Here is a 16,218-nt window from a genome sequence, read left to right on the forward strand (position 1 = left end):
AATGAGGGTGCTGGCACAAGTGGTGGTAGTGGTGGGAGGGCTGGCCCGTCTGCCCCCCTGGCCGCAAGACCCCAACATAGTTATGCGGGGGCTGCGGCTGGGGGTCGGGGTGGTCCTGGGGGGGTCTCCTCGCCTCCGGGCTCCAGGGACGGCGCTTTGCACCACCGTTTCCTGGAGGCCCTCAAAAAAGGAGAAAGGTCGATAGTGGTAGAGGGGAGGACAGTGGACTTGTCTTTCTGGATAGAGAGACACGGCCTTGCTGCCTTCCAAAACCAAAGGGAGGGAGGGACTGTTTGGTCTCTCCCCACAGCCGGGCAGGGGCCGCCAAGGAGGAATGTGGTCCGTCTTAGGTGGGGGGGCAGTGAAGCTTGTCCACCTAGGAGCAAGGTGGTGGAGCTCCTCCTTAAGATGGGCTTCGGGGCGAATGACATCTTTGCCCTGATACATCCTTCGGCGTCCCGCTTCTTCGACGTCAGCTTTGTGCGGCCAGAGGGGCTTGAGCTCTTCTGGTCTAACTATGAGCTGGTGCGGGAAGAGCCCGGATGGCGAGACTTCGTTGCGCAAGCGGTGTCTCGCCAAAATTCCGTCAAGCGAGTGACCGTGGTCACTTGTAACGAGTCACTTGCCGGCGTGGACATTATGACGTGGCTTTCCCGTTACGGGGAAGTCACCGAGGTCCCCAAAAAGAACAGGGACGAATTCGGCATCTGGTCGGGGGGCTGGACCTTCATGGTTAAACTGAAGGTTTCCGGCGGCACGGTCACCCACATCCCTTCCTCGGCGTTCCTGGGAAGGGACAGGATCCTGGTCTTCTACCAGGGGCAACCGAAGGTCTGCCACAAGTGCGGCGACCCCACTCACTTCAGCGCTAGCTGCAAGGTACAGAAATGTGCCTTGTGTGGTGGGGTAGGTCATCTGGCCGCCTCGTGTAAAGACATTCGGTGTCACTTGTGTGGTGACCTAGTTCACCCTCTCAGCCGCTGCCCTCGCTCCTTTTCTAATGCCGCTGCAGGCCCGGCGGGAGGAGTCCGTGAGGGAGAAACCTCTGGCGGCGCTCCTGCAGCTGTGGCAGGTGGTGGCGGAGGGGAAGGGGCTGAGGGACCGGTGAGGAAGGGCAATGCCAAGGTGAGGGGCCCCGCGTATGTGCGGAGGCAAGAAAAACGCCATGGGGGTGGGGGGCAGGTGAAGTCTCAGGCAACCGGGTCGATGCCTGCTCCTCCCTCCAGGCCCGTGGCAAAAGCCTCTGAGGTCCTGAGGGAGAGTGTGGTGAGAGAGGAGATCAGGAGGATGGAGAGGGAGGATAAAGCGGCTGACTCGGACGGGTCCTCACAGTATGAAAGTGTTGATGAGGAGGTCCAGGAGCAGCCTACAGCAGCGGGTGGCAAAAGTAAACGTGCCAATCGTAACAAATCGGGGGGGAAGAAGGCTGGCAAGCCTTCAAAATCTCCCCCGCCCCCGACCACCAGGGTGCGCACGGAAGGGCCCGCTGACCCCCCTCTGATTGATCTCTCCAACCGGTTCAGCGTCCTCGGAGGCTCGGATGATGGGCCGCAAGACGAGGATGCTGGGCCGGGGGTACCACCGGAGGGTCCTTCGGGGGATGGTGGGGTCCGTCCCTCAGGGGGCAGTGTTCCTCCTGGGGGGGGGGGGACAGACCTGGAACCCGGGGGCGAGGACACCGGGGGGAGTGGGATGGACACAACGGGAGCTTCCCTGAAAAGGAAGGTGTCCGACCCCTCCCCAGGAGGAGGTGATAGCAGTGGTAAGAAGTTGGCCATCCAACTTGATCACCCATGATGGCGGAACTCGCCCCGTTGACGCTGGCATCTATTAATGTTGCCAGCATAAAGTCAGATGCGGCTCGCTTCACGGCCTTTGATTTTTTCTCCCGGATTGAGGCAGAAATGTTATTCTTGCAAGAGACCAGACTAACAGACATGGGGGCCATCTATAAAGCACGGAGGGAGTGGAGGTGCGGGCCCTCATACTGGTCTCTTGCGGCCGAGCCGTATAGCGGGGTGGCAGTCCTTTTTAAGACTGCAGCTGTTGAATGCCGACGGGTTACTGAGTTGGAAATGGGGAGGTGCCTGATCCTAGATGTCTTCATGAGGGGACAAGAGCTCCGGCTCATCAACATCTACGGCCCGCAGTCCAAGTGGGACCGCAAATGTCTCTTCCTGAGGATCAAGCCCTTTCTTTTTACGAGCCGGCAAGTGGTCTTCGGTGGGGACTTCAACACCATTACGAGGTCCCGTGACCGGGGGGGTCCCGGAGACCGCCTGGCTTATGACAGCGTCGCGCTTAATAGCATAGCTAGTGAAGCTCGCCTGGTGGATGTCCACATCCGGCACACCCCAGGCCACGGGGGTTTCACCTACCATAGGGGTAGCAGTAGGTCTAGAATAGACAGGTTTTTTTTTAAGGAGGACGCCATCTTTTCTGCTGTGTCCGCCGTTGAGGTGGAGTTCTCCGATCACTGTCTAATTTTCTTTTCTCTGAATGTTGCAGAGACTCATCGGATGGGAAGAGGGCTGTGGAAGCTCAATTCGTCCCTGCTGGAAGAAGCGGAGGTGAGACAATCCTTCGAGGATTTTCTTCAGAGCCAGGTACCGCTGTTGGATCTCTGTAGTAGTAAGTCAGAGTGGTGGGAGATCTTCAAAAAGCGGGTGGCGGGGTTCTTCCGTCAGCTCTCGAGCCTCAGGAGTCTGAACAGGCACCGCTTGTACCAGGCCCTGGGGAGGAAACTCGAGCAGCTTGTCTCGACTGGAGGTGACCGTGAGGAAATCTCCAGAGTGAAATCTTTGCTCAAGAGGTGTCAGTATGATAGACACACATCTTTAGTTTTTGAGAGGGACTTCGGGAAGTACCGCTCGCCCGACCCTTACAGAAACTGTAAGATGTCAGTGAATTGTAAGATGGTGACAGGACTGATCGACAGTACGGGGTCCCTGAACAGATCCAAATCAGGGATCCTGGAGGTGGTCAGATCCTTCTACTCACACCTCTTGGAAAAGAAGGATCTGGATCGGGACAGGATGTCGGCTTTCCTGGCTGAAACCGTCCCTGAGCCAGGGGGTGATCCCTCTCTTGGTGTTTTGGCAGAAGAAATCAGGGAAGAGGAAGTGAGACTGGCCATTGATGGGCTTCGGCCCAAGAAATCGCCAGGTCCGGATGGCTTAACATCCGAGTTCTAAAAGACTTTTAGGGACTCCTTGGTCCCCCTCTTGACAGGGGTATTCAATGAGTGTCTCTCCTCGGGCACTCTTCCCGACTCAATGAGGAAGTCAGCCCTCATTATTCTGTCAAAGGGTAAGGATCCGTCCCGTATCGAGAATTGGCGTCCCATAGCGCTTCTCGATACGGACCGGAAGGTTCTGGCCAGGGTGCTGTTTAATCGGCTGGTGAAGTTTGCACCCCGGCTCCTGTCAGGGGCCCAGCATTGCTCTGTTCCAGGCCGCAGTACTTTTAGTGCTGTGCTCGGTGTCCGAGAGGCAGTGGAGCAGGGTAGGGCAGGTCACTGGAAGGGGTACTTGCTGTCATTAGATCAAGCGAAAGCCTTTGACCGGGTCAACCACGAGTACCTCTGGTCCGTTCTTTTGAGGTATGGTCTGCCTGGGAGGTTTGTAAAATGGTTAGAGATCTTGTACCAAGGGGCTGAGACTTTTCCGCTGGTGAACGGTTGGTCAGGTCGCCCTTTTGAGGTGGGTTCTGGGGTCCGTCAGGGCTGTCCGCTGAGCCCGCTTTTATACGTGTTTGCGATCGATCCCTTCCTAAGGAGGGTAGATCGTGGACCGTTGGCGGGAGTCGGGATGGACCAGGCGGGCTCTGGGTCCTCTCTGAGGGTGGTGGCGTATGCTGATGATGTTTCCCTTTTCGTGTCCTCGAGAGGGGAGGCGGATTGGGTCATGTCGGAGGTAGTGCGCTACTCGGAGGCATCCGGGTCCATGATCAACCGGGATAAGTGTGAAAGTCTCTGGCTGGGAGGGGGAGATCCTAGGTTTGATCTCCCGGACACCCTTCCAGGGCCCCAGGCCACCGCCAAAATTCTAGGCATCGAATTTGGCCCCGGGGATTACCCCCAGCAAAATTGGGAGGGCAGACTTAAGATCGCCGCCCAAAAGGTGGACCAATGGAAGGGTTGGTCTTTAACCCTGAGGGAAAGGGTTGCCCTGGCTAAAGGCTTTCTGCTACCTTTATTAATATACCTGGGCAGTGTGTGCATCTTGCCGGAACCTCTCTGGACACGGGTCTATAGCCTGTTCTTCCAATTGTTATGGGGGAATAGGCTTAACCTAATCAAGAGGGAGGTTACATACCGTACGAGGAGACTAGGCGGGTTGGGTATGGTCAACCCGGTGGTGTTTCTAGTAAACACCTTTCTTAAGACTAACATCTCCAACCTCTGGCTAGAGAGGGCTCCTCCGTGGGTAGTCTCCTGCAAGGGTTGGCTTTGGCCTTTCTTCCAGGAATGGGAGACAGGAGGGCAGGTGAAGGACCTACGCACACCTCATGGGCATCTCCCGGCTTACGCTACCCCGGTTCTGAAGGTGATCCGCCGGTGGGGTCTGGGAATGTGGGAAATCAGGACCATGTCGAGGCAATGCCTTGACAGGAGGGTCCTGTTGACCCATTTCCAGAAGCCCCTGGCCCTTAAGGATTGCCCAGGCCGGGATCTGGAGGTCGGGCTGGGGCTTTTAAATTCTAAGCGGATCCCCATGAAGTTTTGGGACTTGACCTGGCGTTGCTTCCACGGGAGGCTGTATGTAAAGGATAACTTGAAGTGCAGGAAATCCGATGATCGGGGTTGTCCCCGTGAGGAGTGTGGCGACGTGCTGGAAAGCATGGAGCACTTCCTGCTTCAGTGTCCCTTTAATGCAGAGGTGTACAACAGGGTGGGTGCTTCCATACGCTGGCCGCGGCTGGCGTCCCTCTCCTACGCTGAGTGGGCCTATGGAGCGTTCAGATCCCTGGGTGGCCGGGACCCGTGCACTTTATTCCTAGTCAGTGTAGTGGTTAGGTTCTACACTTGGAATGCACGGTGCCTAGTTTCGACGCGGAAAAAAACCCTCCCAAGGGATGAGGTGGTAGGAAACATCTTGGGTGACCTGGTGAAGGTCCGTTCTTTGGAGTTCGAAAGGTTGGGTGTGAGGAAGGCCTCTTGGCTTTGGAGAGGCCTCTCCTTTTAAAAACGCACTCAAGGGAGGGCTAGCTCCGTGTGAATGAGGGTAGGGATAGCATAAGTTTCACTGGGTGTGTTAGGGACAGAAGTAGGGGCAGATAGGGACAGGGAGGGACAGGCACTGAGGGACAGATAGAGAGTTAGTTATGTTAAGTTAGGTGGAGTAGGGACAGGAAGGGACAGATAGGGACAGTTTCTTTAGGGACAGAAGCAGGGACAGTCTTAGTTGTTAAGGGACAGGGTGAATGAGTTAGTGAGGGACGGGGCCTCGAGAACTCCTTTTCCTGGTGGTGGGCTAAAAGCATGCCACTCTAGTCTTTTGTTTTGGAAACATAGAGCATTAATGGATATTGGGCTTGCAGGCACTGAACTTGGGCCTGTAAGAAACGTTTTGAAGGGTATGGTGTATTTAGTAATTATATTTAATTGGTGTTATATTGTATTATGTATTGTATTGTATGCTATTATGTGTTGTGTATGTGTTATTTTCTTTTAGTTAGAGGGCATGGGAGGGTATAGTGAGGTTGGGAGGGGGGTGAATGGGGGAGGTGAGAATGGAAAAATCAAAGGACCCCAAGTCAAGGGAAGTGGCAAGTTGAGATATACCATGGACCATGGAGGAAGAAGGCATGCTGGAGCACATCGGAGGCAAATGGTGGAGGGTTTTTTTTTTCTTGAGGGGCATAAAACTTTCGTGCTCCTCAAGTAGATGTGATAGGCCACGAACTGTTATGGACCTTGTGGAGTGATAGGCCATGGACGTATATGGACCTGTGGTGAGGAAAAAAGGTGGGGGGAAAAAATTTAAAAAAAAAAAAAAATTATAAAAAAAATATATAATAAAAAAAATTAAAAAAAAAAGGATAGGGGTGGTAAGCTCGGTGGTGGTTCTTTTTGCCAAGTTAATGGCTAAAGCTAGTTTTGAGGCAGTATGGGCCGGAAGAATTTCTTTAATTATTTGTATATAGGTATGGGTGGGAAACGTGAATGGGGAGTGAACGGGTATGCATGAGGATGAATGGATTATATCTGGGTTTTTTTATTTTTTAAATTGTATAGTGTTGGTGGAGAGTTCCTGCTGGGGGCCTTCCAAGCTGGAAAGCTTGAGGACCACAAAGGACATTGCAAGTTTTGCACAGGCGTTGTATGTTTCTGTATGGTTTTGTCTTGTTTTTTAGTTCTGGAATGTTGTTTTTGTCTGTCTTATGTATTATGTATTGTGTTTTTGATATTTTTATAATAAAAGAGATACAGGATGTAACTCAGAATCAGTACAGGATAACTAATGTAATGTATGTACACAGTGACTGCACCAGCAGAATAGTGAGTGCAGCTCTGGAGTATAATACAGGATGTAACTCAGGATCAGTACAGGATCAGTAATGTAATGTATGTACACAGTGACTCCACCAGCAGAATAGTGAGTGCAGCTCTGGAGTATAATACAGGATGTAACTCAGGATCAGTACAGGATAAGTAATGTATGTACACAGTGACTGCACCAGCAGAATAGTGAGTGCAGCTCTGGAGTATAATACAGGCTGTAACTCAGGATCAGTACAGGATAAGTAATGTAATGTATGTACACAGTGACTGCACCAGCAGAATAGTGAGTGCAGCTCTGGAGTATAATACAGGATGTAACTCAGGATCAGCACAGGATATGTAATGTATGTACACAGTGACTCCACCAGCAGAATAGTGAGTGCAGCTCTGGAGTATAATACAGGATGTAACTCAGGATCAGTACAGGATAAGTAATGTAATGTATGTACACAGTGACTGCACCAGCAGAATAGTGAGTGCAGCTCTGGAGTATAATACAGGATGTAACTCAGGATCAGTACAGGATAAGTAATGTAATGTATGTACACAGTGACTCCACCAGCAGAATAGTGAGTGCAGCTCTGGAGTATAATACAGGATGTAACTCAGGATCAGTACAGGATAAGTAATGTATGTACACAGTGACTGCACCAGCAGAATAGTGAGTGCAGCTCTGGAGTATAATACAGGCTGTAACTCAGGATCAGTACAGGATAAGTAATGTAATGTATGTACACAGTGACTGCACCAGCAGAATAGTGAGTGCAGCTCTGGAGTATAATACAGGATGTAACTCAGGATCAGCACAGGATATGTAATGTATGTACACAGTGACTCCACCAGCAGAATAGTGAGTGCAGCTCTGGAGTATAATACAGGATGTAACTCAGGATCAGTACAGGATAAGTAATGTAATGTATGTACACAGTGACTGCACCAGCAGAATAGTGAGTGCAGCTCTGGAGTATAATACAGGATGTAACTCAGGATCAGCACAGGATAAGTAATGTAATGTATGTACACAGTGACTCCACCAGCAGAATAGTGAGTGCAGCTCTGGAGTATAATACAGGATGTAACTCAGGATCAGTACAGGATAAGTAATGTAATGTATGTACACAGTGACTGCACCAGCAGAATAGTGAGTGCAGCTCTGGAGTATAATACAGGATGTAACTCAGGATCAGCACAGGATATGTAATGTATGTACACAGTGACTCCACCAGCAGAATAGTGAGTGCAGCTCTGGAGTATAATACAGGATGTAACTCAGGATCAGTACAGGATAAGTAATGTAATGTATGTACACAGTGACTGCACCAGCAGAATAGTGAGTGCAGCTCTGGAGTATAATACAGGATGTAACTCAGGATCAGTACAGGATAAGTAATGTAATGTATGTACACAGTGACTCCACCAGCAGAATAGTGAGTGCAGCTCTGGAGTATAATACAGGATGTAACTCAGGATCAGTACAGGATAAGTAATGTATGTACACAGTGACTGCACCAGCAGAATAGTGAGTGCAGCTCTGGAGTATAATACAGGCTGTAACTCAGGATCAGTACAGGATAAGTAATGTAATGTATGTACACAGTGACTGCACCAGCAGAATAGTGAGTGCAGCTCTGGAGTATAATACAGGATGTAACTCAGGATCAGCACAGGATATGTAATGTATGTACACAGTGACTCCACCAGCAGAATAGTGAGTGCAGCTCTGGAGTATAATACAGGATGTAACTCAGGATCAGTACAGGATAAGTAATGTAATGTATGTACACAGTGACTGCACCAGCAGAATAGTGAGTGCAGCTCTGGAGTATAATACAGGATGTAACTCAGGATCAGCACAGGATAAGTAATGTAATGTATGCACACAGTGACTCCACCAGCAGAATAGTGAGTGCAGCTCTGGAGTATAATACAGGATGTAACCCTTCTGGTGGCCCAGGCGGGCACCTGACGGGTGTGAGCCCAGTTTGGGTGATATTCTCACCAGATACATGACACGTACACACATGTGACAACCACACACAAGACAGAACAAATAGTGAAGCCCAAATGTAAAACATGTCAAGGGCAGAAGCAGAGACGACCCCAGAATACCCGGGCGGGCACAGTAGACCCCGGCCCCAGCTCCCATTACCTGACTCTCCGTGTAGCTTTCACCACAGACTCCGCTACAGGCCTCTCTGGGCTGCCAGGCCTCTGACGTCACTCACAGACCCTCCTCCAGCGCTCCTATTGGTCTGTGAACTCTCTCGCCGGACGCGAGATGTACAGACCATCTTCTCATTGGTACGCTCGGATGCCAGTCAGCGGCCGCCATCTTAGTGTAGGGCGAGTTCCGCTGTGTGATTGCTGTGTCACTGAATGCTAGACGGACAGAGCCGGTGCTGGACAGAGCGATGGACAGAAGGCTACATGGGGGATATAGGCACCCGACGGGGTGTGGCCTGAACTAACGGCTGTAGCACTGGCAGCGCCAGCAGGGTTATAAGATGCTTGTAATCCCGTTATAAAGTCACTTATCTGGGGGTCAGAATAAGGGGACCAGACAGCCTCACTCTGAGGGCACCCCGACACCATCGGCGTCAGGTCTCCAGCGAGAGAGAAGGGACAACATCCCAGAATAGTGTCAGCGACCGGACCGCGACATCCCGTAATAACGTAACTAACTATACCGCAATATCCCATATAACATCACTGGACCGTAACATCCCATATAGCGTCACTAACCATAACATCCCAGAATAGTGTCAGCGACCGGACCGCGACATCCCGTAATAACGTAACTATACCGCAATATCCCATATAACATCACTGGACCGTAACATCCCATATAGCGTCACTAACCATAACATCCCAGAATAGTGTCAGCGACCGGACCGCGACATCCCGTAATAACGTAACTAACTATACCGCAATATCCCATATAACATCACTGGACCGTAACATCCCATATAGCGTCACTAACCATAACATCCCAGAATAGTGTCAGCGACCGGACCGCGACATCCCGTAATAACGTAACTATACCGCAATATCCCATATAACATCACTGGACCGTAACATCCCATATAGCGTCACTAACCATAACATCCCAGAATAGTGTCAGCGACCGGACCGCGACATCCCGTAATAACGTAACTATACCGCAATATCCCATATAACATCACTGGACCGTAACATCCCATATAGCGTCACTAACCATAACATCCCAGAATAGTGTCAGCGACCGGACCGCGACATCCCGTAATAACGTAACTATACCGCAATATCCCATATAACATCACTGGACCGTAACATCCCATATAGCGTCACTAACCATAACATCCCAGAATAGTGTCAGCGACCGGACCGCGACATCCCGTAATAACGTAACTATACCGCAATATCCCATATAACATCACTGGACCGTAACATCCCATATAGCGTCACTAACCATAACATCCCAGAATAGTGTCAGCGACCGGACCGCGACATCCCGTAATAACGTAACTATACCGCAATATCCCATATAACATCACTGGACCGTAACATCCCATATAGCGTCACTAACCATAACATCCCAGAATAGTGTCAGCGACCGGACCGCGACATCCCGTAATAACGTAACTATACCGCAATATCCCATATAACATCACTGGACCGTAACATCCCATATAGCGTCACTAACCATAACATCCCAGAATAGTGTCAGCGACCGGACCGCGACATCCCGTAATAACGTAACTATACCGCAATATCCCATATAACATCACTGGACCGTAACATCCCATATAGCGTCACTAACCATACCATAACATCCCAGAATAGTGTCAGCGACCGGACCGCGACATCCCGTAATAACGTAACTATACCGCAATATCCCATATAACATCACTGGACCGTAACATCCCATATAGCGTCACTAACCATAACATCCCAGAATAGTGTCAGCGACCGGACCGCGACATCCCGTAATAACGTAACTATACCGCAATATCCCATATAACATCACTGGACCGTAACATCCCATATAGCGTCACTAACCATAACATCCCAGAATAGTGTCAGCGACCGGACCGCGACATCCCGTAATAACGTAACTATACCGCAATATCCCATATAACATCACTGGACCGTAACATCCCATATAGCGTCACTAACCATAACATCCCAGAATAGTGTCAGCGACCGGACCGCGACATCCCGTAATAACGTAACTATACCGCAATATCCCATATAACATCACTGGACCGTAACATCCCATATAGCGTCACTAACCATAACATCCCAGAATAGTGTCAGCGACCGGACCGCGACATCCCGTAATAACGTAACTATACCGCAATATCCCATATAACATCACTGGACCGTAACATCCCATATAGAGTCACTAACCATAACATCCCAGAATAGTGTCAGCGACCGGACCGCGACATCCCGTAATAACGTAACTATACCGCAATATCCCATATAACATCACTGGACCGTAACATCCCATATAGCGTCACTAACCATAACATCCCAGAATAGTGTCAGCGACCGGACCGCGACATCCCGTAATAACGTAACTATACCGCAATAAGCCCATATAACATCACTGGACCGTAACATCCCATATAGCGTCACTAACCATAACATCCCAGAATAGTGTCAGCGACCGGACCGCGACATCCCGTAATAACGTAACTATACCGCAATATCCCATATAACATCACTGGACCGTAACATCCCATATTTCGTCACTAACCATACCATAACATCCCAGAATAGTGTCAGCGACCGGACCGCGACATCCCGAAATAATGTGACTAACTATACCGCAATATCCCATATAACATAATTAACTGGACCGTAACATCCCATATAGCGTCACTAACCATACCATAACATCCCAGAATAGTGTCAGCGACCGGACCGCGACATCCCGTAATAATGTGACTAACTATACCGCAATATCCCATATAACATCACTGGACCGCGACATCCCATATAGCGTCACTAACCATAACATCCCAGAATAGTGTCAGCGACCGGAACGAGACATCCCGTAATAACGTAACTAACTATACCGCAATATCCCATATAACATCACTGGACCGTAACATCCCATAATAGTTTCACGGACCGGATTGCAACGTCCCATAATAATGTGACTAACCGGACCGCCACATCCCATAACAACGTAACCGGATCGCGACATCCCATAATAATGTAACTAACCAGACCACAAATCCCATATAACGTAACTAACCGGACCGCGACATCCGGTAATAATGTAACTAGACCACGACATCCCATAATAACGTAATTAATGGGACCGCAACATCCTATATAACGTCACTAACCATGCCATAACATACCATAATAGTGTCATCGACCGGACCGCGACATCCCATAATAACAAAACTGATCCTACCACAAGGTAACACAATACCACTGGTAACATCCCATGATAGTGTCACCTACTAGACTGCAGCTTCCCATGATAACACACCACCCAGTCCATAACATCTCATAATAGTGTCAGCAACCAGAGTGAACATCCCATAATAGCACCACTGACCAGACAGTAACATTCCATCATAGAGTCACCAACCAGTGCGCAACATCCCGTGTCAGCAACAACCAGACAGTAACATCCTATAATAGTAGCACTGACCAGACAACATCCCTTCATAGCATCACCAATCAGACTGTAACATCCAATAATCACATTACCATTCAGACCGCTACATCCCATCAACGTTTTACCTTCCAGAGCGCCACATCCCATAATACCGTAACCGACCCCACCACAACGCTAGATAATAGCATCGTGGGCAAGTCACAACATCCCATAATAATACAACCAACCAAATCTCAACCTTCCACAATGTAATTGACAGGATGGAGACATCCCATAATAGCCCCTTCCCTCCGCAGGCGTCTGCGGCCTGGAGTCTGGCTGAGATGAAGTCGTCCCGGCTGATCGTGGACACGGATCTGCTGATCAGCGAGGTGAAGAAGCGCCCGGCCGTGTACGACCAGCAGGAGGACAACTACAGCGACCGCACCAAGAAGCAGCGGTGCTGGGACGAGATCTGCACCGTCCTGGTGCCGGGATGGGAGGAGAGCAGCCAGCTGGAGAGAAACTGCAAGGGTAAAAGTGCTGAGCCACCGTGATGGGGGTAGTAGTCCTTGGCTTCTTCGGTAGAGAAGTACAATGAGGTGGTGGGAAGATGCACTGTCTGTGCAGCCATGCCTGGGGTCATTTTGTGCTGACAGAGTCCTTTTAAGTCGTTGAAGTTCCTATTGTTTCTGATCTTTTCACTTTAAGTAATATTTTATCACAACAGCTAAAGAAATCCAAACTCGTTGGAGGTCCCTGAAGGACTGTTTCCGAAGAGAGCTCCATCTACAGAAGAAAGAATCAAGGAGTGGATTGTCACCTTCGAAACGGAAACGGTACATGTTCTACGACCAGCTGACCTTCCTGGAACCCACTTTGATGCGTCGATCGTGAGTTACATCCATCACTTCCTTGAATCTCACTTTCCAAAACTCCAGAAATTAAATTATTTCTCTATATTTTCAGAACTTCTGGAAAATCTTCAGACACGCAGGAAAGTCCTAAATCTGAGGGCAGCGACTCCGAACCCCCACAGAGTCCATTACCAGAACGGGTAGCGCAGATCCCCGATCCCCCACGTATCAAGAGGAATAAGTCAGGGGGAAGTGGATTGGGTGACTTTGAAAGTCAAATTATTTCGATGGTTGACTGTCTAAAGAAGAAGAAGGACAATGAGAAGGACGACGATTACTTATTTGTCCAGTCTCTGCTGCCCTACTTGAAGAAAGTTCCTGAGGAGAAGAAGATTGACTTACAAATAGACATTTTGCAGCTAGTGAAAACATACATGCAGCCCACGGGATCACAGCCTCTGCTGGAGTAGATTGTGGCCTCACCACGGCTATAAAGAGCAAGCGGAACCTGTGTCAACCTAACAAGTGGTTCCTCAAACCTCTACAGATCGAAGATGTGGTCTTGGCTCCATCTACTGCGGGAATGTCAGGCCGCCATTGTATGAGTGGACTATGTACCGATACAGGACACAGAGATTATCTTTACATCTGATTGGAAGTGACCAGTCCTGAACGATCCCTTTATAGGGAGACAATCTGGTGGCGGTCATGTATGGCTTCCTGGTGGATCACTAACAATCCATTCTTCAACGCTGCCGCTGTCTTCCTTTTCTTGGCAGTCAGGACCAGAATCAGTACTCACACTTAGGCTGGTTTCATATGTCCAACATTGTATGAGTACACACCGCGACCCGAACACAACTGCCTCATATATATATACAACTGTTTGGGTCAGGAGACCTACGGCTAGTCCGCACATCGAATTTGGGCCGTGAAAGTGAGATCAACCTGAGGGTTATAAGTCTAGACCTGGGCAAGATGGCAAAAGTCCAGAGTTGTATCTCGCAGATAACATCATCTCATGCTGAAGTTTTCACATAAAAACTGTTGTGGATTATTAATTACAGAGAAAGCAGTTTTGTTTCTGTTTAGTTGCAGCCAGATTAGATTATTACCTGGGATGGAAAGTCTTATAATGAGAGGTTGGAAAAGCAGGACTTGTTTAGTCTCAGGGGACATCGCATTTATGTGTACTTGTGTGGTCAATAGATAGCATGGACACATAGTTTGTTCCTTCAAGTAGCCTACATAGGACATTCATTATAGGTATGGAAAGGTGATTCTGGCAGGTAAATAAGAAAGGCTTCTTTACAGTTAGAGCAGTCAGACTGTGGAATTCCCAATGACAAGAGGTAGTAATGACAGACACTATAACAGCATTGAAATAAAGGATGCTTTTCTTACAACAAATGGCTTTGTGGGTTATAAATAATCAAGCAATAGCGAATGTAGAAAGGTTGGACGTGATGGACTTGATTCATTTTTTGACTTTTTTTTTTATAGAAAGGTGATGAGCCCATCTTACGGCTATATTTCCATGGACAGTACATACTGAGAGGGTGGCGGTCTTCTCAACTGTTACTGCCAAAGTGACTATTTAGTGATACATTCAGTTGTCAGTTTAAAAAAAAAAATATCTCGGCAAGTGTTGTTATCTCTGTAAGGCCACGTTTACACATTCAGTATTTGGTCAGTATTTTACCTCCGTATTTGTAAGCCAAAACCAGGAGTGGAACAATCAGAGGAAAAGTATAATAGAAACACGTCACCACTTCTGGATTTCTCACCTTCCACTGGTTTTGGCTTACGTATACTGATGTAAAATTCTGACCAAGAGAAAATTGTAAAATCCATAAAGACATCTCCAGAGATGGGACATATGTCCCTCATATTGAACATATGAGATTAATTATAACTGGGGAAGTGAGAGAGAGCTGACACTATAACTTTCTTTGTAGTAGGGACCTCCTGCAGTGGCCAGGTAATTACAACAGGAGATCTGCCCTGAGAACCAGACACCAAGACGTGGATTCATTTACTAATAATCAGATAAGTTAGCTTCCAAGGCAAGAGCTTCCTCTACTACAAGCACTGATCGCAGACTTTTTTGAACCAGTTGTTCATGATGAATATTGGTGTTTGCATTGATCTGATATTTTTTTTTAGATATATTTTCGGAGTCTTGGTGAAGGGACGACTTAACGCATTCACATCACCTTAAGGCCATTCTAACACCTCTTAACTTAATATCAATCCTATAGATGATGCTATTCAGTTGATGTTTCATAGCTATAGAAAGGTAGAATCCTGGAAGGAAACATGACAATATCTACCACCTGGGAACACCAGTGGCGAAGATATCCTGGAAGTTTGAGATCTCAAACCTAGCACATCCCACAATCAGCCTCGGAGTCCTGCCCTCTGTTACGCTCTGAGCCATTTCTGTGACACAGGTTTAGTAATTTTCTTTTGTTATGCCTTTTATTTTATGTAATTGCTTATATCATATTGTTTTGTTCCCATTTTGTATATTTTTTATAAACTGCCTACTTTTCTGGATTAAATATATAAAATGTAATAGTGCTATTCCTCTTGCTCTGTAAACCGCACCCCTGAAGCCATACGCTACCTGTGACGGGTGTCCAATAAGCCTTTATAATCAATATATAGTCCATGCTGTAAGTTCCTCAATAATGGACCTAGCAGTGGAATCAGCCGCGGCCTCGTCCATCACTCATCAGTCATATCTTTCTGAGATTCTCAAGCAACTTCTTTTAGATGAAGTTTATAAAGGAAGTGAAGTTCAACTCATCAGCTATTACATCTACAAAAATGAAATTTATTGCAGACGTATACGGAAAATACCTCAAATATTCCCAGTGCAAGACACTAGTGGAAAATTAAATTGTGAATCCAACTGAGGACAAGGACCTGGGCTGTGGAGTTGGAGTCAGTGTCCATTTTGGTAAAGTCGGTATAAAATGGAGCAACTCTGAAAATGTATAATAATTTGGGTAGAGTAGATCAGTGCAGGATGTCCAGTAAATGTTTTCATAAACATTTGGGAACGTTCTATAAATGTCTTATGTTCTTCTATCTAAGGATCTTGGCTTTTAGTTGGGATGAATCTGTGCTGCACTTTATGTACATGCTCAGTAGTAAGGCAGTGCTGGGGAGGAGTCGTGGTTTGGCTGATCGACCCCACAGCCCTGACAGGGACTGAAGTATTCAATAACTGTCCATATATTGGTTATCCT

The 16,218-nt window shown here is 48.2% G+C and overlaps 2 protein-coding genes across 9 annotated transcripts in view; one reads left to right on the forward strand and one right to left on the reverse strand.

The window, feature by feature from the left end:
- The window catches only part of ADRM1 (ADRM1 26S proteasome ubiquitin receptor), a 35,771-nt gene extending 26,963 nt beyond the window's left edge, over nucleotides 1-8,808 (reverse strand). Inside the window, exon 1 of the mRNA XM_073580949.1 lies at nucleotides 8,655-8,808. The gene's annotated coding sequence lies outside the window, so the exon portion shown is untranslated. The remainder of the gene's footprint in view (nucleotides 1-8,654) is intronic.
- A 21-nt stretch (nucleotides 8,809-8,829) lies between these two features.
- LOC141094913 (uncharacterized) lies at nucleotides 8,830-15,539 on the forward strand. Of its 8 annotated transcripts, none has more exons than XM_073580952.1 (4): nucleotides 8,830-11,554; nucleotides 12,422-12,638; nucleotides 12,835-12,997; nucleotides 13,074-15,539. In XM_073580952.1, exons 2-4 carry the CDS (start codon nucleotides 12,449-12,451, stop codon nucleotides 13,429-13,431), a joined length of 711 nt encoding a protein of 236 aa, XP_073437053.1. In that variant the 5' UTR covers nucleotides 8,830-11,554; nucleotides 12,422-12,448; the 3' UTR covers nucleotides 13,432-15,539. The 8 variants fall into 8 exon arrangements, with proteins under 8 accessions (XP_073437053.1, XP_073437054.1, XP_073437055.1 ...); XM_073580953.1 differs by having other exon boundaries at nucleotides 8,830-11,425; XM_073580954.1 differs by having other exon boundaries at nucleotides 8,830-11,181.
- Nucleotides 15,540-16,218: the final 679 nt, after the last annotated feature.

This window comes from Dendrobates tinctorius, unplaced genomic scaffold, assembly GCF_039654945.1.
Source record: "Dendrobates tinctorius isolate UK_male_01 unplaced genomic scaffold, ASM3965494v1 ptg000065l, whole genome shotgun sequence".
Classification (NCBI taxonomy): domain Eukaryota; kingdom Metazoa; phylum Chordata; class Amphibia; order Anura; family Dendrobatidae; genus Dendrobates; species Dendrobates tinctorius.